Source organism: Vidua macroura, chromosome 14 (assembly GCF_024509145.1).
Source record: "Vidua macroura isolate BioBank_ID:100142 chromosome 14, ASM2450914v1, whole genome shotgun sequence".
In the NCBI taxonomy this organism is placed as follows: Eukaryota; Metazoa; Chordata; class Aves; order Passeriformes; family Viduidae; genus Vidua; species Vidua macroura.
In genome coordinates, this window is record NC_071584.1 from 3247320 (window position 1) to 3271790 (window position 24471).

Sequence of the window (24471 nt, forward strand, 5' to 3'; positions counted from 1 at the left end):
ATTCCCACATGCTTCTTGCTCTTTGAGTGTTCAGTTCAGTCTGAAACTGGGTGTTTAACACAGGTGTAGCTTTGATTTCAGTGACTATTCATGAAGTGACTCCCACACTTTGTGTGTCAGGAACTGTTTGCCTGCTAGCTGTCTCCAACCCCTCATCTCCCTGAGAATCTCCTTCAGTTTGGGTAACCCTGAATTTGTTCCTCAAAAACTCTTGATCAGCCCCTGGATTGCTTAAAGAGCCCAAGCCAAGCTTGGCGCTCGTGTGTGGCTGACTTCATCCCTCTGTTTATTTTCTTTAATATATTTGAGGTCTTTGTCCTGACCTGTAAAACTTTATATAACCTTGTTCCTCCCTCTTGGTGCTTAAACTCTGTAACCTTTTACGTTGTCTTACTCCTCCCTTTAGGATATATTTCCATGGCACATCCAGACCTTCTCAGGGGAATGTGTTTGACTTTGCTGGTCCTGCTGCTGGGTGGGAGGGGAGAGGTTGTATTTGGTGACCTCGTGCATCCCAAGGGGGGATGTGGGGGCAGGAATAGCCATCCTTTTGGGGGCTTCTCCCCTTTTCTGACCCCTCCTCGCTGGGATGGAGTGTTTGGAAAGAGAAGGGGGGAGAGTAGCACAGGCTAGCTGCTCCTCCTTGCCCTTCCCAGCTATTTCAAGTGTGATTGAACCCATTCTGGGACTTTTAACACAATAAATCTAAACTCAGCTGTGTTGTGGCTCCCTAAACTCTTACAATAAATTTATATAGGGAAAATTAACCCTACCTTTTAGTCTTAGACTGACTGGGCATTGTCTGTGACACTAATGAGATGCTGCTGCCACATGCTCCAGCTGTTCCCCTGAGTAAATCCCGTGCTAAGCCGAGCATGTGAAAATCCAGGCGTTAGGTCCCCTCAACAATGATTACTTCATCCCACATTTGTGGAGGGTTCCTTGAGCTCTGGCACCCTACACCAGCAGGGTTCTGGGGTTTCAAGGGTTGCAAGGAGGTACCCTTGTGCTGGTGTTGGGGATGCTGGGCTGCAGCACATTCCCTGTGACTCTGGCACAGCCAGGAGAGGAGCCAGCCAGGCTCCTGGTGTCCAGCAGGGATGTCTTCACACTGGTTTGATTTCTCAGGATGCATTTGCAGAATGTGATTTCTCCAGGTTGAAAGTTTGAGGCCAGTGGATTTTAGCTCTGGAGCATCAGCTTTGCTTGTTGTTTCCTGTAGAAAATGCCGTGAAGGACAAAGTGCCTGGTTTGGTTTCTTGGCTTTAATACCTTCTTTAATCTTTCCTTTCACAGCATGGAAACAGCTCTGGCACCTCTCCAGACCCAAACCCCAGTGTTTGCCCTGTGTCTGTAAAGCCAGACCTTGGCTGGCCAGTGGGTTTGGAGGTACCAAAGGGTTTATAGGGGTAAAAACTCAAAATAACTTCCTTTCAGGAGCCCTTAAGATTCCTCTCCAGAGCAGGGATTTATGGAATGGAGATGGGACCAGTGTGTGCCTGCCCTGAGCATCATTCACTGCTCACCATGAAGGTGAAGGGCTACAAAAGACACAGTGGAAGAAATAAGTTAATCTCTCTGGGTACTGCTAAACTAAACTAAATAAATCCTAAATCAACTTGGAAATTACTCAGCCTTTGCTGCTGGCACCTTTGGGATGGTTGTGTGTTAATTTATAAAGCTGCATCTAAATAAATTGAAATATTTATGGAGTGGAAGAGAGTGAGAAATGCCCTGAGAGCCACTCGCTGCCAGCTGGAGTCTGGCAGTGCTGGTTTCCCATCTACCCTAAAAGCGAGACACGACCAGGAGGGAAAGGTGAAAGGGGAGGCTGGAAAAGATGGAAAAGGATGAAGGACAGAGGATGGGAAGGAAAATAGGAGGAGAATTAAACCCAAGGAAAACTAAAGGCTGAAAAAAAAGCCGTTTGAACTGTGCTTGTCTGAGTAGGATTAAACATCAACACAGGTGGAAGAAGAGAACGGGTGAGAGCCAAGCCATGGAGAGATGCCCGTGGTTGTGAGGATGCAGAGAAGGTCCAGGAGAGACTCGGGGGCACAGCCTGTGTCCGTGGGGCTGAGCAGGCGCTGCTGGGGCCTGCCGTGTCAGCCACGTATAGCAGGGCGGGCCGGCCTGAGCCATGCTCCAGATGAGCCCAGAACAGATTATAAATAAACACCAAATCGCCATAGAACAGAATATAAACACCAAATCACGATAGAACATATTATAAACAAACACCACATCACCACAGAACAGATTATAAACACCAAATCGCCATAGAAGATATTATAAACAAGCACCAAATAGCCATAGAACATACTATAAACACCAATTTGCCATAGGACAGACTATAAACACCAAATTGCCATAGAACAGATTATGAACAGCAAATCTCGATGCTGGGTGGGACAGGAGCGTGCCAGAACAGCAGCTGGAGCCCGCCAGGGCAGCGGGGGGACACGGGGCCCGGAGGGGATTTCTGCACCACCCTGCCCAAAACCCCAGACTGTGCTCGTGTTTCCAGGGCAGGCTGCAGGTGATGGGGAGACTCGTTCAGTGTGGCTGCTGTGCCAAAACAGAGAGCGCAGTAAAGCAGCACAGACCGAGCCTCGGCCAGGACAGGCTGGCACTCCAAAGGCAGTCCTTGCATCCCAAGGGATTTCTGCTCCCACTCCAGGACCATCTCGGGCTGGCCCCTTACCGGGAGGGAGGGCATTATTTTAAAATATTAAATCTTATTTTAAAATAAAATTTTAAAGATTAGTATTTATGAGTAAAAACTTTAGGTTAAAAACTAATTAAACTATTTAGTAATTGAATTTTTTAAAGTTTTTTTTAAGGATAGAGATTTTTTGAATATAGTAAACTTTTTTAAAAAATATTTGAAAGTGGTTATAGATAGGATTATGAGTTTGGATTTGGACACTGAAAGTGTGAAGGGGGGAAGTGTAGTTGAATGAGAGATTGATTACTTAGTATGAAATTTAAAGAAAGAAGTTCATGTTATATTTGGATTTTTTGTTGGAGTATTTTTGTAATAATAATTGAAGAAAGTTATGAGGTTAGGAGTTTGGATAAAGGAGATGTATAAGTAGTCATACATCTGTAGTTATACAGTGTATAGTAGTATGTATAAGAAAATAAAAAGCAGAATTTTGAAGATATATGTGTTTTGTAGGTGATTATATAAAGAGATGGCAAAACATATGAAAGCTGGTTGCTATGCTTTGTAATGCTAACTTTGGTTGCTGATGCTTTGGGGTCTCTCTCGTGGCTCTCAATCCCCTCTCCCCCGTGCCGTGTTTCCCTCAAATCCCAGCCTGGATCTGAGGGTTTTTCCTGGCTCTGCCTCGCTGCCAGGGGGGGCGATGCTTTCTCCCAGGCATTTAAACCCCGCAGTCTCAGGCGAAGGAACGCGGCGCATCCCGAGCCCGGCGGGCGCTGCCCGCGTCCTCCTGCCCCGGGCGATGCTCTGGGGCCGGGTACCCCCGGCCGGGGCAGGGGACAGCCGAGCCCCCCGCCCTGCCGAGCCTGGGAAGGGATCTCGCCTAAATTGTTCCTTTGAGTAACGACAGCGAAGCAACGGCTCTAGGAAAGATTTGCATTTCAACGCGGGGATGATTTAAAAAAAAAAATCTGCTGTCACTCCTCAGTGCATCCTTCAAAGGCGCTTGCAAATGGAGGTTTTGCCCTTTTAAATTTTTTTTTCTTTTTTTCCCTGAAGCATTATAATAATTCAGTCCTGCAAAAAGAAAAGAGATGGAGAAGAAGACAATGAAAAAAAGCAAACCCAGCCCAGAGCCTGCAGGGAGAGGAGCAGTGGCCGGGCACAGCAGTGCCCAGCTCATGTACACACTGCACATCCATAGATTGACATATTTGTGTCTGAATCTATGTGTGAACTTTTAAAAATCAATAGATAGATAGATGCTGTTTGCACCATTTATTGGTCTAAATCATATGTAATTTTAAAATATTAAATTAATACAAAACATTGACATGTGGCTCATATTTGATCTAGAAAACATACTTGTAATTATATATATTTAATATGTAAAACACACATGTGTTTTGTAGCACAAATATCAGCTATTACATCTAATTAACTTGGTTTAATCCATGATATTTCAATGTTAATATACAACTAGATATCTAAATCTGAACCACTGAGTTATAGTAATGAAAACACCCTTGTATTTTGTTGTGGTTTGGTTTGGTTTTTTTCTCATTCACAGCCTTTTTGTGGAAAAACTCAGGGGTTTATCTGATGCAAAGTGCTTTTCCCCCCATTTTTTTCTGTCAGTTAGGGCAGATCCAGCAGTCTGGCAGAGCAGGAGGAGGTGGTTGGTGCTCCCTGCCCTGTGCTCAGCCAAGCACAGAGTGGGGATTTCCAGAGGCCCATGCATAAACACACCTTTGGAGATGCACATATATAATATATACACACATACACGTGTGTATGTATCTATATTTATTTATATGGAATTTGTGGGGATGGGCTGTGCTGAGCTGCTGCTCCTGGGGGTGCTGGAGCAGCAGGGCAGGGTGTCCCCTCCCTCACCCCTCTGAGTGTCCCCATGGATGCACAGCCCACTTTTACCCCAGCACCCTCCCAATTCCCCCCAACTTTCCAGCCATCCCAAGAAAGTAATTTTGATATCAAGCTAAAATTGCCACTTTTCCTGGTGCCTGTAGGTGAAGGGCTGTGCTTGCCTCTCTCAGGAGTGGGATGCAGCATTCCCTCTCCTTGCTCTGTCCCTGCATGCACAGCACAGAGTCCTCTGGAGGAGCTCATTGCTGTGCTCTCATTCCCTTTGAATCTCTGTTTACCATCTCTTATCTCCTGATGGTTTTTTTTAAACACTATTTGCAGTAAATATCCCCAACTTGAAAAAGAGTTGAGGTGCACACTAAAAAAAAAAAAAAAAGCCTGAGTTTTATAAAATTAATGCACGTGTCAGCTTTCATCTAATGGCAATTAAAGCACCTCATATAAACAAATTATTAATTGAAAACCTTGGATGAAAGCTGTGTTCTCAGTGTCTTACAGCCTCTGTAACCTCACGCATGAATTATCATCCCTGACCTTTCCCAACCTTCCCATATCTTCTCTTATAGACAAAAATGATTAATTCTCTTGTGACCAGGAGGTCCCTGGAAGGCCTCATCGGGCCCCTCAACCACTGCCAAGTGGAATAAATAATATTAAGGATACTTAAAAACAACCCTGGTGCTGTGGCTGTGTGAGAGCCCCCACGGAGTGAAGAGGCTGCAGCCCCTGGAGATGCTGGGGGGTAAAATCCAGACCCAAAGCTGCCCCCAGGGGAATAGAAAACATCCAGGAGGCTCTGGGTTCATCCTGGGCACCCACATGTTCTCGGGGTGCATTTTAAAATATTTTTTTCTTCTAAATGCCTCAGTGGGACAAGGACTATCCACTTCCAGCAGCCACCCTTGACCAGCTCATGGGAATATCTCCCCCGTTGGGTTCCAGGACCTTGGCTCAGCCTTTCCTCAAAGTGCATCAAACACTTAATAAAAACAATTCCCAGCATGAACCCTTGCCTCTCCAGCCCCTCTGGAGGGTTGGCAGCATCTGAAAAAGCTGCTGAGAACCATGAGCAGCCATGAGGAGAGACCTGGCAAAACACATCCCTTTTCTTTTTAAACTGGTTTATTTTACACAAATCTTTTAAACAACATTCATAAAACACTAATTACAAACATGTGCTAATATGGGGTAGGTTTCTTTTTTTTTTTTTCTTCCAACAATCAGAAATTCACATTTTGAAAGGATAGGCATACTTTTAAGAGACACATTCACTTTACTTCCAGATACAAAATTTTGAGGGGTTATAAATCACTTACAAAGAGCAAATGTCAAAAAAAAAAAAAAAAAAAACAGAAAAGAAAAAAAAGTAATAATTTTAAGCTTCAGGATCTGATTTCAGCATTGAATTGCACAGCTGCTTTTGGACCACTGGCTCTGCTGCTCTGCCCAGGGTGCCCAGCAGGCCTGGGCACCTCCCAGGACCAATTTCAGAGCCACACACGGCTCCTGCTGCTCAAGAGCCTGGAGCACAGCAGAAAAAAATAGGATTGCAAAGCTACCCAACGGTGCTGCAGCCTTTTATTGAGTCTTTCTAGTGCGTACAGACACAAAGAGGGTGCATCCCACCCCCAAAACCCATGGGCAGCCTGTTTTCCATCAGCAATGGAGCAAATGCCAGCTGTGACAGGGCTTGGCTTTGGAATCTGCTGAGCAGGGTGATGGCAGCAACCTTGGAGGTCCTGCTTCAAAAACAATCACCCAAAACGGCCAAAATTCAAGCCTCCGCCCCGGTGCTCTCATGTGGAGCCAGCTTCAAAATCCACCCATCCGAAAGCAAATATTTGGCTTCATCCTGCTGGATCTCAGGGCAGGGGAGGGGGAGCGGGGTAATTTCCTAATTGCCCTCAGTCTCCCCAGAAAAATCCTGCCTCTGGCTCTAACGGGTTTAAATGGCTGAAAGAGGATATGCTGGGAAAGTTCAGGCCTGGGGAAGTCGAGTTCTTTCCCGACAGGATCGGGTTGAACACGCTCGGCAGCCAAATCCCAGCCGGGTTCAGGCAGCTTGGCCATCGCCCACCAGAAGGGCAGCATCACCTCAGTTCAGGAACCTGCTCAGTAAACAACTCATCTTACACACCACGATAAAAATCTACAAAAAGGACAAAAACGAGCTGAACTTCTTGGTGAAACAGCCCCTCATCTTGTCTCTACAGCTACAGGAGGAGCTGCGCTTGCGGGGCCGGGCGGAGGTGGGTGCAGGGAGAGCCTTGGGGAGTAGGGTACAAAAAGAGGAGAAACTTTGGAGGCTCCTCCAAAGCCATGTTTTGCAGGAAACAGGAGAGATTTTGTGTCTTGTCTCTTGGCTGGGAAAATGGATCCTAGCCCTGCACCTGTAGGGTTTCACCACCGAGGTTCATGGGAAGAGGGGACGCGGGGACACTCACAGGGTCTGGCCTTGAGGGGAGCACTGAGGGCACGGCAAAATATTTGCAAAAATAAAACTACAAAGCCCCCCCGACAGGGGCTGTGCCAGTGGTGCCACCAAAGCCCAGTGATAACCTCCCTGTCACCAGGGCTGAAGTCCACGAAGCGGCCGTGCCAGGCAGATAAAGGACCTGGCACAGCGTCACCAGTGAAGACCAAAGCCCTTTCAGAGCTCCATCCACCTCTCTGTTTGCTTTCCTGCCAAGGGCTCTCAAAAAGAAATAAACCAGCTTTATTTTGGTTTGTTACTTGCCCACCCAGCCCCTCTCTGTGCCAGTTCCATGCCTGGCATTACTCAGAGCACCTTAGAGCAGGATTTAAGGAGCACTTGTCAACGACATAATTGTCCCCAAAGGTTACAAGGGTGGCTTGTAAGCACCCAAAAGAGTCCACGTTGGGTGGCATAAAGGTGGAGGGAGGGGGCTGCTCTGCTTGCCTTGGCTTTCAAAGTCATTCAAATTTTCTGCTTCCAGCTGGAAAAGGAGAAGCAGACTCTGCCAGCTTGAAAATAATTGAAACTAAAATAATCAAGGTGACCCCAAACAAAACTGTGGGGTGCAGAAGCACACAAAGGCCAGGAATGGTTTGCAGTGAAGAATGGAGAGACAGCAAAAGTCTCAGCTGGATCTGTCCTCCTGCATTCAGAGGATTTGATCCCAGTTCACCTTTACCCAGGTGAGGATTATGTGGCCACTTATAGATGCAAGTGTCAGCCAGGGTTCAAATCCAGAGCAGGTGAGATCCACAGCACCAAATCAGGCTGCCCAGAGCAAATTGCTCTTGGCACCCACGTACCAAAGAGAGCCTCTGCTGCCATGCAGAACATTCCCATAGCACTGCCAGGGAAGGAAGGGCAGGAATGTCCTTGCCCAACTGCTTGGCCACCACTCTGCTGGCTTCTCCAAGCAGCTCAGCCTGGGGGATGATGAAGCTCCTTGAGTGGCAGCCCCAAAGCACCACTGTGGTGGGAGGCAGAGCCAAAACCTCCTGAAATTGGGGGTCTGCAAACCCCACGGTACCACAGCAGACCTGCAAAAGCCCTCTGCTTGGCTGGCAATTAGGATGTGGCCTTCCCACAGCTCCCACAGCAGAGAAATGTTAGGAAACCACAACCCCAGCTGGAGAGAGGCCAGAATTTGATAAATTTAAGCTCTGTGACTTCGAAACTTGTGTTTGCCTGGCTGCAGGACTTCAGGGCAGGGCAAGCTGCAGTGAAGCAGCTCCTGCACATTGTTCCAAAACTGAAAAAAGCACTAAGCCATGAATCATGGCGCTTCCCAGTCAGCTCCCAGAGTCCTGATACCCTTCCCATCACAAACACAACCATCCTGGGAGCCCTTCCAGCTCAGCTGTCCCACTCCATCCCTCAGCCAGAGCCAGAGGAGTTAAACCCGATGCCTCACTCTGCAGTAGAATAATAATAAAAGAGAAAAGGGAGGGAAAAAAAATAAAAAGAAAAGACTACAAGTTGGTTTTTTGAACACCCTTAAGGTAAAGATTTAAGAGGCAGCCCCAGCCCAGCCCCGAGCAGGCGCTGCTGGGACATGTCCTGTGCTCACTGCACACTTACATAAGGCTCTGCAGTTCTGCAAACACCCCGGCCAGGGGGTGAAGTGGGCCCCCCCAGCTCCCTTCCAGCCCTTTCCCACACAAGGGGCTCAGCCCACACACCTTCCCTTGCTGGCTCCCAAAGCTGGCTAAGCCTCAGTGCTGGGCTCCCCCTTCCCTTCCCTTCCCAGAGCAAGGGAGAGGGGCAGGAATCACAGCCTGGCACTCGCAGGGGAGGAAGAAGGTGGGATTTTAATTAGAAAACTGAGTAGAAGGCAGCCCCAAGGAGATGTGGATGTGCTGGGCTAGGACAAGATGACCCTGATGGAACAGGGGGAGTTTTGGGATGAAGCTTTTTGCAGTATTTAGGGACCCATTTGGTGTCACACCGCCAGATCACCAGAGGCTGAGCAGCTGTCTTGAGAGCAGTGCAACCCCTCCCTGTTCACAATCCCACCTCTCACATGCAGAAATTCTTGCAAATCGCCTGGTGTTCAAAAGGGCCAAACTAGACCCACAGCAGCTGCAGCAGCAATCTGACAAACAAGCCCCAAATACTCCCTGTTTGTTGACACTGCTCCAACCTTTGCCCTTCCCATTCCCATCTGTGTTTGCTGATGAGGAGATCTTTCATGGCTGTTGTCCAAACCTGCAGAATTTGTCCTTGTGTCCACCAAGGGCAGGATTTTGACCAGACAAAGACACTGAGTGTGGTTTTGGGAGGCTGCTACTAGACATGGGTCTGGGATAGGATGAGGGATGGCTTCCTCTGACCAAGCTGGAGTGGCCAAGAAAGCACCTCATCACTCCAAATCTTCTAGAGGGTGAATAATAAAAGCCACGGGGAAAGATCAAAATGTAGGGGGGACAGATGTGGATACCAGCACCCCTCCTGGGCTGATACAGCTGCTCTGATGCCACTGCAGTGCTAAGCACCCCTTGCACTGAATGCAGGCTCCTCCCAGGGCTTTTGCAGGCATATAGAACAGTTAAGGCAAATGGAATTCTGTAGAAATTTGGGATTTGAACCATAAATCACCTTAGGAGCCAGGGAGGCTTTGCCAAACAAAGTCTGGGTGCAGCCATCAGTGGGCTCTGCTGTGCAGCCTCTCCCTCAGCCCAGATGGGGTTTGGAGACAGCTCTGCTCATTCTCTGCTTGCTCTGAAGAAGCTACTTCTGGAATTTAAATCTCTCATAATCTCTCCTTTGGGGGGCATTAAGGTCCAAAATATGATTTAATGAACTTCATCAAACTCCAGCGTGAATTAATGCCCCAAAACTCACAGAAGGAGTTACAATGAAGAACTTTTTATTTCCTTCAGCTGTCAGAGGGCTTTGAAGCCACCCCACTTCCAAGGCTCCCACCCAAAAAGCACCAGATTAACACCCTGCCCTAGGCTAAGTCGGGCAGATCCCAGCTGGAGCCAGGGTTAGATGGCTAAAGCCCTGCCTCCTCCTGCAGCTTCATCTGCCTCCCGTGGCTCCCAAAACTCTGATGGCTCAGTAGAGCCACAGCAGAGGATGCAATACAGGCCATGAAGGATAAGAACAGTCATGGAAAAGTGTATCCAAGAAAGAGACAAGTAGACATCTCATTTTATATCCTAAACAGACACGTCACAACACACCAGGTAATTTTCCAGCTCGTATGGGGACAGAAGGGCCACGAGACCACAAGACCTTACAATGCATCAGCCAACAGGGATTAAAAACAGGGCCAGAGGGACATGCAGGGTCCTGAGCCTATTATGTACAAAAGTCCCACTGCTGCCTGTGGGAGGAGCCTCCATTGAGCCCAAATTTCCACAGCAAAGACATGTCCTGCTGTTACAATCCCCCACACTCACCCGGAAACCAAGGGATGATTCCCACGACACACGTCCCTCTTCAGACATCTCAGACTTTTAGTGTCAGGTGAACAAAATGAAAATCTGATGAAGGATGGGTTTGCAGTCAGGATAAATGTGAGTTTTGTTTCTTGCTCTCTTCCAGGAAAAGGTACTCCAGTCCCACCTGGCTCCTTGTTCACACAGGGACCCACCAGGGCAGGAGAACTTCCCTTCTCACTCATTAGCCACGCTCATTAGCAATCCCTGGAGATGATCATAGAATCATGGAATGGTTTGGGTTGGAATGGACCTTAAAGCTCATCTCATTCCAGCCCCTTGCCATGGGCAGGGACACCTTCCACTACCCCAGGTTGCTCCCAGCCCTGCCCAACCTGGCCTGGAGCACTTCCAGGGATGGGGCAGTCACAGCTTCTCTGCGCAATTTGAATTTCTACAATTTTCTGTGGGCAGTGATGGATTCCTGCCCGAGCTGGCATTGAGCTCTGCTACCACTCAATGTGGTGGGTACCCACTGGCTGTGTGATTTCCTTGCACTGTCTCCCTCTCCTCCCAGATCAGCACTGACCCTGCATGAGCTCAGTGACAACACACGGGCTACAAGTTAAACGCGACTGGGGCTGTCAAATCCTTTGGAAAACTGGGATTCCCCACCAATACTGACTCATGCTTATTGCTGCATAATACACAACTGGCCCACAAAAACAGCAGAGGCACCCTGTGCCCTGGGCCAGCAGCATCCCCACACCTGTGGGTGCCCCTGAGCCCAGCAGGGAAGCCACCTCCCAGCACGGAGCTGATCCATGACACAGGGGCTCTGTCCCAACCCTGTGTGACTCAAAGCCACCAAATTGCCTATTTGGGTGGCGATCCCATGGATTTGGCCCCACAGAGCTGGGCACTGTGGGCTGTGCAAGGAGCTGCCCCTGTCTCTTGCAGCTCAAAAGCCCAATCCTTAATTGCCGGCTGGGAAAATGGAGGTGGAAAGCGGCCAAGGGACCTGCTGGTCTCATCCACGCATTTTTAAGGCATATTTTGCAGGAAGGGTGTGCTCCCGCGTGACTCCAATGGCTGGAGCCAGCTGAGCTCCCTGTCATCCCAGCTGCAGCTCCCTGGGGGTGTAGGAGAGCAGCGGGAAAGGAGGAAAGAGGAAGATGAAAGCGGGACTCGCTGACATTTATTTGGTTTGTGCATCAGACTAAAGCAGCGTTTCCTCCTTCGGATCTCTGGCTCCAGAACAGCCCCAGGTGCTGGACGGGGAGGAGGCTGTCTCACTTGGATGTGACACCCGAGTGACACTGGAGGAGAAGGAGGATGGACAGCTGCAAGGTTCAACAAGTTCCATCCGTGGCCTGCTTGGAAAAGGCATTTATTAGCTGTAAACCTCTGTCGTGACGTATAGAAACCCGGGAGAGGAGCAGGAGCTCGATCAAGTTTGAATCCTGGTGAGAGTTCTCCTTACAAAACTGGTTTGGGACGGAAAAAAAAAAAAACGTGGCTTTGAAATCAAAACTGTCCCCCCAAAAAAAAAAAAAAAAAAAAAGAGCATTTCTGCTAGTTAAAAGCCTTTAACTAGAAGAAATATTTGTGTTTTTTCCTTTACAAACATAGTGCATCTGCGATCACTGGGAATTTTGGTCCGTCTGGGAAAGGGCCTGTTCTGGGGCTACGGAGAGGCTGCTGGTGTCCCGGGAGAGCCGGGAGCGGCGTCACATGTGTGCTTCGGAGGCTGGGCAGCCCGGCAGCAGCTCCCCGTTCACCACCGCCTCCGACACCAGCATCTTGTCTTTGCCAGAATCCAGGCGCTGCTTCTTGAGCATCCTCTGGTGGACCAGTGGCACCACGGAGAGCACCAGGCCGCCGATGATGGGCGGCACGCCAGCAAAGTAAAAGGCCGCGTCGTAATTCCCAAAATAATCATTGAGGTATCCTGGAAGAGAAGACAGGTGACGTTAGAGCCTCATCAGTCTAATGAGCTCATTAGTCTGATGACCTGCTTGTTCCCTCCTTCGAGTGCAGCTTGTGTCACCCACCAGATTTGGGGAGGTTTGGGTTTTTAAAATAATATTTTTTTTCTGTTTGCATTTCTTGGAGTTTTTACGCCCTGGATTAACAGATGTGTGCAGCCAACCCTGTGTACCAAGGGAGTGGAGAAGGAAAGCCTCAAACATCCCTCCTGTTTCTCCAGAACAGGACACAATTGTCCACATCCCAGATAATCCCAAATGCAAGCTGAGATGTGTTAAACCCAACACCTCTTCCCAGAGGCTTGCCAGCCAGGAGGCAATGGGGAAAGTGGGCAGGGGCTGTTCCACTGCTGCTTGTCTCCATTTGGAAGCCCTGCCCTTTGGATGCTTTATCTCCAGCTGTGAAATACATGCTGCCAGTTACAAACAATAGCCAAGCCTTTAAAACCCCACAAGGTTCTACATTTGTCTGACAAGTTCCAACATAGCCAGGCATCCTTGGAGAATAACATATGGCCATTGATCAGTGCTGGAAAATCCCTCTGAGTGCCTCCTGCGCGGATGCTTTCCTGGGGATTAGGCCAATGCAAAGGGCCACTTCACCCAGCAAGCCCCACTCGGGGGTCCTGGTGCAGCACCCTCCCAGTGGGAGGCCTGTGATCCCCATGTTCCGTCCCGAGGGCGTTAAAGTGAACTTTGCTGCCGGAAGCAGAGAGATCGGAGGTGCTTATCCAGCTTTGGCTTAGTGCTGCTGATGCAGAGGTCCTGCTGCTCAGGGGCAGCTCTGGCAAAGCCCTCGCTGTTAAGGACATTGGGGTTATTGCTGTGCTGCAACACAGACCCAGGTCTTGTGGAGGCTCAGGTGTCTCCATCTCCAACTTCAATTCCATCTAAAAGGACTTCTAGAAAATTATGATCTGACAATTTTTAGCTCAGCTGCAAATAGAAATCACTTAATGTGACCTTGGCTCACTGTTTCTCCAATGATCACCTTTCATCAGCCTTGAGAAAGGCCCTGAGATGCCACAGGACATAGCATGGAGTGATGCCACCCCCATTCCTCAACCTCCACGTGATCTGAGAAACCAGAAAACTCAAACCAGCGCTTCTGGTCTCACACCAAAACACCACCATGGGGTGAAAGCTGCCACCACCACGTCCCTCCCAATCACCCAGTCCTGGTCCAGCCCCGTGGCGTTACCAACCTGCAATGGGCGTGCCCGCGGTCATGGGCACGGCCATCAGCCCCATGAGGTACCCTATGGCCTGGGACGCCTGCATGGGCCCCACCAGCTCGAAGGCGATGGGGGCCATGATGGTGGTGAAGAAGCCGTCACAGAGGCCAAGGAAGAGGCAGATGACAATGACGCCCTCGAAGCCTCGGCACTGCGGGATCATCATGCACAGGAGGCCCAACAGCATGAAGGACGCAACCTAGGGGAACAGAAGTGGGCATGAGAGTGGAGATGGGCAGCAAGAAGAGTCATGGACATGACACTGAACAAGTCAATGTCACTGCTCCCTCCCCTGGACCCAGCAAAGCCATCCAGCTGCTGCTCCTGTCTCAGAGAGGCCCTTAAGAATAACCTTTTAAGAAGGGTTAAGAAGGATTAACTGATGGATTAGCTGCTAGATTTCAGCAGTTTGTTCTTCAAAATCCACAAGGAGGTTAAAGGGTGTCAGTAGTTTGGGAAGAGTGGCTACCATGGAGTTTGACTGCTGAATAGACACCAATCCCTGGGGTCAAGCAAGTAACTCCTCTTACACATTTCTGCAGTCAATTTTTTCCCTCACAGCAGACAATGGCTGGTAAAGGATTTGTGATTGACAGTTATTAAGCAGAGTGTGGACACCAATGTAGAGGTACCATCCCTGCCCCTCGGTGGTTGGCCAGCACCTCCATGGAGGGCTGGACACACTGTACCTGCAGGTAAATCTTCTTCAGCCCGGGAATGCAGTCACCAATGCGGCCTGAAACCAAGCGCCCCAGCCCCGACATGGCCCCGAGGCAAACCAGGAGGATCCAGTCCTTTTTGGTTTCCTGAAATCGCTTCTCCACATATTTGACCTAGGATGGATGGAAGGACACAAGGACATGAAGCTGCAGCATATTGATCCCTCTCATCTCCCCAAAAGGGATGAAATTTCCTGCAGAGGGCTCATGGATTTGGGCTGGTTGTGTGGCCCTCGTGTCCACACACACTGACCTGCACCCTCCACCCAGCCCAAACCCAGCAGGCCCTTCCTCTCCTGCTACTGGTGCTGGTCCCTAGGAGCGTTGGGAAGTGACCCTGGCCTACCCTGGCACAGAGGGCACAGAGAAGACACACAAAACCATATCCATCACAACTCCTGTCTACAGGACATGCAGCAGTTTCTTGGCTTTGAGGCTTTTGGTGCCTCTGCCCCTGCTGCCCATCCCCACCTTCCCACCTACTCCTCACTCTGGGCAAAGGGACCTCCCTCCCTTCCAGCCCCAGCCACGGCTCTTACCAGGTTCATGTAAGGTACGAGGTATCCCAGGACAGCAGTAGCGATCCCAAAGGCCCAAATCCGATAGGTCTTTCTCCGGAAAACCCTCAGGTTGAAATACTTGCGGGTCTGGGCCCAGCACTGCTGCCTCATGCTCCGGCTGCCCAGCTTGTCGTGCCCGTCGTGCTGAGAGTCACAAGAAGGTGTCAGGATGGGCCGGTAGGTCATGGACAAGAAGATCTGGATGAGCATTAAGGCACTGAGTACTTGGAAAGTGTGTGCCAGCCCGATGGCGCCCCCGACCATCTTCAAGAAGAAGGGGAGCGGCACAGAGATGAGGCAGCTGCCCCCGGCCACGATGCCGTTGGCCAGGCCCAGGCGACGCTTGAAGTAGTGACCGAGGATGACCAGCGAGGGCTGGAAGGCGAAGGAGCTGCCACAGCCAAAGAGGATCCCATATGTGAAATAACGGACTTCCAGGGACCTGGAATAGCACACATGGGAGTGGGGATGTGAGGCAGAGGTGAGGAGGCCTCCTCCCCCACGGTGCTGCACAGGCCACAGGTGCTGCACAGACTGTCTGACCACGAGGAGCTTATCCCCTCACCAAAACCGGGATAATCCCCACCTTACAGCTGGCACATGAAATCTTCAGCAAAATGAAGTGGAGCTGGGAAGTGCTTTCTGCCACCAGGAGAAGGCAGCAGCCAACCTGGCCTCCTTGGGAAGCTGACTTTACTTCAGTGGTTATTAAATTACAGCAAACGAGATTTTCTAAGGTAGGGATGGTGGGATATTTTTAGCTAGAATTCCTTTTAATTTTTCCACTGAAAGGACTAACTGAAAACATTCTCCACCCAGTGTTTGGAAGCAGAAAGCACCAACCCTGCTGGTTACTAGGCATGCAGGAAGGAAATGTGGTGTTCTGCCCAGGCTCCAGGCTGGTTAATTAAGTTCTTCTTTAACCTCCTCTGGGAGCTTTAATTAGACAGTTAATGGATCTTATTTGAACCTTACATTGGTGGCTGCACTCGAAGAGGGAGTGAAGTGGCTGCTCTACCAAGTAGATGGAGAGTGATAAAATCCCTTGGAAGAATCTGCCTCCCAATTTCCAGCCCAATTTTCCCAACAGAGGCAGCTGACAAAGAAGCCTGGATTTAGGCAGCACAAACAACCTGTTCTGTTTCTCTCCAGATGAAAGAATTATTTTCTCCATTCCCATGCAATACATCCAGCTGCAAAGGTCTGCCATGAGATACTGCCTGGGAGGAAAGTGTGAGGAAAACCTTTGGACACCTCAGGGTGTTGTACAAGCAGGGTCTGTACTCCAACCCTCAGAGAAAGACTGGGAGTGCTGCTCCCAAAGCAAGTGAGGAGACAGCAGCCCACATCTACCAGAGCAGCTGGAAGTTGGGAAAACCTTTACAAGCACATCATGCCTTCCATTACACGCTCATCCCACCAGCCTGCCAAGCAGAAAGCAGAACACGGTTGCAGTGCCTGACGGCGCCGAGACAAATGACTCTCATGAAAGGCAATTTCCATCCACTCCAGAACAAAACCACATCAGAAGCCCCCTCTGTGGGAGCCAGGCGAGCAGCTGGGCCTTGTGGGCCGTGCCCGACCTCCCACGCACCAGCCCTGGCCTGGTCACAGCAGCCCTGGTGCCGCAGCTAAGCTGACGCGTCGGATAAGTGGAGACAAATGCCACAGTTCCCATCTGCTCCCCAATGATGCTCAGACACCCCTGCATGAGCAGGGATTCCTTTCAGCCATGCTTCTTGAAGAGCCAGGATTTCCCAGCCTGCTTACTGGGAATCAGCCAGCGGCTGTCCGGTGGGAAGGGCGGCATCGTCCCCTCGGATTGTGAGGTTGCCAATGGATAATTGCTCCTCCTGGGACAAGGAGGTCTCCCTCCATTGGCTTCCTCTTGCTTCCAGCTCTCAGTGGGGACAGCCCTGGTTCATCCTTGCTGGCAGAAGTTTGGGGGATCCCGCTGTGCAGGAGTAACTGGGCAGAAATTGTGGAGGGGAAGAAGAAGCAGATGAAAAGGGACCCAATCCTCCCTACAGAACACTTAGTGCAGAGGAGGAGGGCTGGGAGGGCCTTGGGGGCATGTGAAGACAGCCCTGCTGAGCTGGCCATCATCTCCCATTCCTCATGCTAAACCAACCCCCTTAAACTGGAGGGAAGCTAAAGCCTGAACGGGGATTTCTCTTTTCTTGAGAGCACACAAGGTCTCTGGTGGCTTGAGCTGGTTACAAGTGCAGGAGACACCTCAGAGCAAGGCAGCAGAGAGGAAGAGCCTCACATTGACCCCATCCAGCCTTCCCCAGAGTTTTGCTTTTCAGCACATTTGGTTTCTTTAGTGGTTTCCATACAAAATTCCCAATATTTTGAGACAAGAGGCACTGAGCTGGGCGCTGGGGTCTTGCCACATAGTCTTGGTGGCTCAGAGGGTTTTTGGAGCAGCTCAGTGCAGTGCTGGGAAGTGCTGCTCCTCCATTTGGACAAAATAAACTCATTTTAGAGAAACTAGGAGATAAAGGGGGGCTGAGCCTTGATCCAGCTCTGCCTGAGCCCACCAAAGCCAGGCTGTGTCCCTTTGCCCCAGTGCTTGTATCACAGGGGAATGATCTCCAGCTGCAGTGGAGGGACTTGGCAGGAGGGACCAAAAAAAAGAGCTTCTCCATTGTTCTGGGAGAGCTGGAGCCACAAGCCCCGAATTTCAGGAGCAGCCTTCACCATCCGGATGGAGCACTGCCAAATCCCACAGCCTCCCTGCTCTTCCTCCGGCCCCGCTCGCTCGGCTCTGCCGTCACCGCTCCCCTCACTGTGCTTCAGCTGCAAAGGGGCTCCTTTCTCCCTTAAAAGGCAGCCAGAGGAATGTGGTCCGAGAGTGAGAGGCAGGAAATGGGGATTTCAGTCCTGTAGCTCTCCTGGAAATTATATTCCTCTCTGTTTGAATTTTTTTTTTTTGAATTTTTTTTTGAAGCCCAACACAACAAGCGCCTTGCAGCAGTGTAGTCCCATGAGCCCTTTTTCTCTGCACAAACATTTTACAAAAGAGGAGGAAAAAAAGTCCAAGCTCTGCTGATTGGAAGGAAAGCAGGATTACATGGGAAGCTCCTGTGATCTGCATGCCAGGGCACAGCTATCCCCAGGACCCACTGCACCTTTTGCCATTATCTTTGGAAACACAAAGGGTGGCACCTGAGGAGGAAGCTGCAGATGCCACTGCCCAAGATGGTTTTAGCAACCCAAAAATCCCATCTGCAATTGTCCACAGTCCTGGGGGGTTTGCCTGAGGATCTGAACTGATCCCCACTCCCAGCATGATGGGGCGATCCCACAGATGAGGACTTGGGGATCCAGGGAAACAGGACTGGGACGAGCCCTGTTCAAGGGAAACAGGGCTGGGACAAGCACAAGGGTCTCCTGACCAGGAGGAGCACAGTGTGGGCAAGTTGCCCTCTGGAAAACTGGTGTGTATTTGCTTTAAAAACCCACTCCTTGAAGCATTTTAATTAAAACAATATTGATTTTAACTGAAATCCAACCCAAAGCAATGTTTTTATTCAGAAAAAAATGGGGCAAATGCTGCCTTGGAAGTGTCTCCATGGAGCCTCTGAGACTGTGTTTAACAAGTGTCATATAAATTACCCCAGAGGTGACCTCTTTTTGCTCCCACAATGATGCCAACCCCGATTTCTGGGCTGGAAAGACACACAAGGTACACCTGCCACTGGCCAGTGCCTGCCAGCAGAAATTCATGGCATGGCATCAGGCATGGAAAACAAGGAGCAGCAGTGGCCCTGTGCTACTGCAGACACACGAGCCAGGGTAGGAACACCACAAACTGTTCCAAAGCCTGTCTGCCTCCCCCTCCCTGTCTGCCCTGCACAGAAACTCCCTCTCAGGCATAATCCACCAAATATTATTTTAAGCATTAATTTACTTTCAGCACCAAATGTGAAAATGGTTGCAAAGGAGAATGGTTTTCTCTGTGAGTGCCTCTCTGGAGCTGCCCGTGAGAGGCACACCAACCTCTCCTGCTGTTTTAGAAATCCAATGAGGGACCTGAGTGCTGAAATCCCAGAAAACGCTGTCCTTGCTTGGGTAAAATTTGCTCTCTTTTTACCTAAGGACACAAGGTTCAATTTGGAGAGGAGCAGGCTGAGCACACGTGGGCTGTAGGGATGCCAGGACATCTCTCATGTGGATGGGAACCACCTGCTTTGCCCCCAGAGGCAGCAGCAATGTGTTGGCAGGGGATTGCAGGGAACAGGGAGGAAGAGGAGCTCTCCAAGGAGCTGGGGGTGCCCTCCACAGCCTTACTTGGTGAAGGAGCTGGAGAGGAGCCCGATGAAAGCGATGGTAGCTCCCATGGCCGCTGTGGTCCTGCAGCCGATCCGGTCGGTGAAGATGCTGACGATGGGAGAGCAGAAAAAAATCATTCCCATGGCCAGGGAGCCAACCCATGCTGGGGAGAGAGAGAGGAGAAAAGGGATGGTCAGGATGGGACATCCAACAGGGGCAGGGGGGAATCAATCAGGGACCAAGAGCAGCTTTGGAGGTGTCTTGGCAGAGAGGCAGCCCCATCACACAGTTAATTAGCCGTGTTTAGTGCTGTTAATTAACAGTGCAGCTCATAAAAGACACAGAGACCTGGTGGCACTGTAAATGGGGCACGATGATGGAGTATGGACAAGTTTTCCTTGTATTCCTCTCTGCTGGGTTACTGTGTCCCAGGGAAGGCACCAACTTTCAACACCCTTTCCAAACAACCTTGGCTGCACATGGGAAGATGCCCCACTGACAGCACTTCCAGCAGGAATCTCCACAGCCAAAATCCCCCTGAGCTCCTCCAAGCCCTTTGCTCCCCAGCTTTGGCTAGGGAGAGGTTCCTGTCCTGAGCTACAGCCCTGCATTCCCAGGGAGCACACTCACCTACTCCTCCCTCACTCCCCAGAGTCAGCACTCCTTGCCTCTTCCTCTCCCCACGGTCAGTAAGGATTCCTCATTGCAGCTGAGCTGATGGAGACACATGTTTATCCCAGGTTAAATTCCACCCCTGACCTTGCCAGGCAATGCCCAAGTGGAACCATCATGCCCTGTCTCCTTCCAGCCCACTCTGGAGAAAACCATTGTTTGTCTGTCTGGTTTTTTTTTTCCAGAAACCTTAATTATTCACAGGTGGGTTTTTTTGGTTTTTTTTGTTTTTTTTTTTTTTTCCAGCCCATCATAGAATTGTTAAGGTTAGAAAAGCCTTTTAAGATCCTCAAGTCCAACCATTCCCCAGCACTGCCCAGCCCAGCACTAACCCATGTTCCCAAGTGCCACATCCACATGGTTTTTAATTCCCTCCAGGGACAATGATTCCATCACTGCCCTGAGCAGCCTGTGCCAGTGCTTGACCAGCCTTTTAGTGAAGAAATTTTTCCTAATATCAAACCTAAACCTCTCCTGGCACAACTTGAGGCCATTTCCTTTTGCCCACCGTCTTCTCCCTGCCCTCCACCTCCTCTTTTTAATGGTTTATGTGACTATTTTGGGGAGGAAATGCAGGATTTCAAGAAAAGCAATGTGGTAAGAACAAGAATTTCAGTTCTAACAGCTCTGAGGAGAAGCAAGAGGTCCCCTGGGTGACGTGTGGGGCAGAGCAGGATTGACAGAAGGACAAGGGGCCCCCAGCCCTACCTGACACCAAAGTGGGGGGACCTCCTGGAGCATCCCACTCCAAGCTCCAGGTGCTGGCTCTGGTTTGCCAAGCACAGCCCCAGGACATGTGGTCTTTTTACCTTTTTTTATCCCTTTTTTAGGTTTGCTGTGATTTTTTTTTTTTTTTTTTTTTTGCATGCAAACCAAAGGCTCTGCAAACCTTTTCATCACAGCCCTGCATAAAAATATCCTCATGGTCCTTCCAGAGCCGTGAGATCTTCAAAAAATAGCCAGGTCCCTATTAAAAGCAAATCCCAGCTATAGAGCAGCCTCTCCAACCTCTGCCTTTCACAAAAGGACCACACAAAAAAGCCCTCCTCAGGCTGGGAAGAGCTGACCCTTCCAAATTAATTATAAGTTCACAAGTACCCAATTTACTTCAAAATCTTCCTTAATAAATGCAGAGTGGAGCAATAAAATGAAAAGCAAGGGCTGAGCAGGAACCTCGTGGGACTGGCTGAGCTCTCATCTCAACTCCAGGCAAACAGACGGGAGAGGGGAAGGGAGAGGACCCCCCTCTCCAGCTGAATTTCTTGGTTATAAACACAAGGCACAGTGTAACGAAAGTCCCTCTAATAGGATTAGGTGGCACGGATCCAAAGAGCCGTCCAAAACAGCTCCGAGAGGGGGTGAGGGGTGGGAGCCACGCCAAGATGGGAAAGGCTCGTTAAATTGGATAATATACTTCCAGAAATGTTCCTTCTACTCCAGCCAAGGCAGTAAAACGTTAGATGGCCCCGTCATGTTTGAAGTTTGTTATTTTTGGAAATTACTTTAAGAAACGCGGAAATAAAAGCATAAAGTGAAGTATTAAATTTAAAGGGCCAGATTCGGATCTTAATAACCCGGGGATTTACATGCAAATAGGCAGGATCAATCTCTGGCCCCAAAAACGCACACTCACCTGCAGAGATCAAAGCAAACCCAGGGCAGGAGGCTCAGCAACGGGCGCTTAAAAGCTCCTCCAGCTCTGGGTTTGTAAAAAGGAGATATCTCTCAATTAAAATCGGTAAACACACACACACACAAAAAAAAAAAAAAGAAAAAAAAAAAAAAGAAAAAAAAAAAAAAAAAAAAAAAGTCCTGTGGCAAATTGCTCTACCTTAGAGAAAGAGCTTACCACAAGCAATGAATAAAAATAGGCTTGGGGAAGAACATCCAGTTAAAATTAGTAAGAACAATAGCCTCACTTCCAGAGCGGGGTTTTGTCTTCCCACCGCTTCCCAGCGAAGCCCCGGGAAGCCGGGAGGGCTGGGCCAGCTCCAGCGCTGGAAGGAAACCTCGGCAAAATCTGGGGGCAGCAGAAAACTGCCTCGGTGCCGGCTCCCATCCCAGCATGATTTACACCAAAACACCCCCGTAGTGAGGGGGGGGAGCACAGTTTTCCCCCTGTTTTATCCCCAGTGATCTCCATTTACCTGGGCTGGGACGAGGATGGAGGGACGTGATGGCAGAAAAGCACAAGTTGGGAAAGCAATGGAGCTCAGGTGAAGTCTAGCCCCAAACCCGCCCCTTTGGGCATAGTCTTTGGATCAACTCCGGGGAAAGAAAGGTTTATTTTGGGCAATCTGTGGTGTTGAAGTTTCTCCTGGACTTTGCTAGATGTGATGGGCAGAGGCAGTCATTCCTCCAGTGGAAACCAGGCAAGGCTCAGCATCTTCCCTCCTACAGCTTCTCCAGCGCTGGAGAAATTACCTCTTGGTTTAAAGCCACAGTGGAAAAAAAGGGGGGGGGGAATTCTGCTTCTGATTTCCAGAGGGTTTGGATGGGATGGTTAATTCCCAGCCTGGCCACACCTCCCACCCTCTGTGGCTGATAAGCCGGGCAAGATATGGAAACACACAGACAAGCCCCCACATGAGGCACAGAGTCTTATCATCAAGCACGTCCTAAAAGAAGCTATGGAGAGAATCCAGCTGAGGATGGGGCTGGAAGAAGCTCAGGAGCTGCCAGAACTTTGACAGGGATCGGGTTAGGACTTGATTGTATTTTAGGGTGCTGTGAGTCCAACCAGCTCCTGGGAGCACCAGCTGAAGGGGCGGGCTGTTTTTGGAGCTGGGTGCCATGGGGTGACCTGGCTGGTGACAGAGGTGTCTTGACAGAAACAACCTCACAGATGACATGCAAGAGATGTCTTGACAAAACCACAAAATGCATCAGAAACCATATTTCTAGATTAAAAAAAACACCCAAAAGGCATGAAAGCACTTTGCTTTTGGTAAGGGAAAATGCACATGACTTCTGATTTGGGGGTTGCTGATACTAGAGGTGACTCAAGGTGTGTTGTCCCTCCCCTGACCCTGTTTGGCACTGAGAGTTACTTCGAGCTCAGACCTGTCCATCCCACCCTGCTCCCACCACAGCCCCTCCAGAAGGGATTGAGGGAGCACCTGAGGAGCCAGGACCCCCCCCCGGGGCACACACCCTGCTCCAGGGGGCTGGGGGACAGCACCAGCCCCAGCTGCCACCCCAGCCCAAGCCACCTACAGAGCTGATAGAACCTTCCTGGTGGTCCTAGGGATGCTCTGGTATAGGGGAAGAGTTCAGTGTGGGGCTGGTGCTGCTTTGCTGGAGCAGAGCTGTTGAGCAAGGAGAACATTCCACCAGCAGCTCTCACACAAAGGGGAAAGTTGCAGCTAAAGCTCCACAAATTCTTCCTTCCCACCTTGACATAACAAAGGCAGCCAAGCTGGTGGCCTGTGGCTGATCCAAAGCAACCTGGACAGGGAATGTGGAGGTTGAAGTTCTCCAAGGGGGAAGAGTGATTCAGTGGTGTAAGAGATCACAGAATCATAAAATCACAAGGGTTGGGGTTGGAAGGGACCTTAAGGTTCATCCAGTTCTACCCCCTGCCATGGGTAGGGACACCTTCCACTATCCCAGGGTGCTCCAAGTCCCATCTAACCTGGCCTTGGACATTTCCAGCTCTTGCAATAGCATGGCCAGGATGATCCATCCCCCCCAACACCACTCACCTTGGGTTCAGGACAGAGGGAAAACTGGTGAGGTGACCCATTTTCCCACCAACCCATTCGCCCACCAGCCCAACAGCACCAAGTTGTGCCCATAGTGGAGGAGGGACCAGGAATGCTTTGGTCATCTTCTCCTCCTCCTACCAGTGGGTGACAAAGCTCCTGGGGACCCTGCAGCAGAGGAGGACCCTGTGGCCACATGGGGGTTGGGGGCTCAGCTCTGCCTGCAGTGGGGCTGGTGATGCTGGGGGGTCCCTGAGGGCTGTGAGCACCATGTCAGTGTGTTCATGGTGAGCAGGGCCCCCAGGGTCAGTCCAGGTGGTCCCACCTGGATACCAGACCAACTTTCCTTCCAGCAGGACCATCCGACAGGGTGATAAATGTCCCCGTTGCTGGCATTTTCCTAAGCAGAAAAAGCTTTCTGAGAGCAGAGCAAGGTAGGAGCAGGAAGGTGAGAAAGGAAGAAAATCTCACCACTCTGAGATGCAGATCCAAACCCTGCTGGTATTTAGCTCATTGTTCCCAAAAACATCATTAAAAAATCAGACTGCAGCACTTGAAGCCAAACCTATTTGTTCCTTTAAAAGCAAATCTCCAGGGAGAGAGGAGGAAGGGACGTCGCTCTCAGCTGTGCTTCCCCGCTGACCCAAATACCCCGGGCTGGAGGGATCAAGGGCCAGGAGGTGACCTCAGATCCGCCGCTGGAGGAAGTGTCTTCCCTCGCTTCCCGCGGCTTCTCCCACTCGCGCCGCGCAGCTGGGACGGGGGACGGGGACAAGATGCACAGGGTCACCTTCCCCAGGCACCTGACATTTCTCAGAGGAGACATGAGGCAGCCAAAGGTAATTCGCCTCCTGCACCTCTCCTACAAGAAATGAATCACTTTTTGACTTGTTTCAGGCGC

At 50.2% G+C, this 24471-nt stretch overlaps 1 protein-coding gene across 1 annotated transcript in view; it reads right to left on the reverse strand.

Annotated features, from left to right (window-relative positions):
- Window positions 1-10155: 10155 nt before the first annotated feature.
- Window positions 10156-24471, reverse strand: part of SLC16A2 (solute carrier family 16 member 2) — a 35959-nt gene continuing 21643 nt past the window's right edge. The window contains exons 2-6 of the mRNA XM_053990001.1: window positions 19213-19357; window positions 14896-15358; window positions 14327-14470; window positions 13608-13836; window positions 10156-12365 (exon numbers count right to left, since the gene is read on the reverse strand). Coding sequence (XP_053845976.1) covers window positions 12145-12365; window positions 13608-13836; window positions 14327-14470; window positions 14896-15358; window positions 19213-19357 — 1202 coding nt within the window. The 3' untranslated portion in view covers window positions 10156-12144. The remainder of the gene's footprint in view (window positions 12366-13607; window positions 13837-14326; window positions 14471-14895; window positions 15359-19212; window positions 19358-24471) is intronic.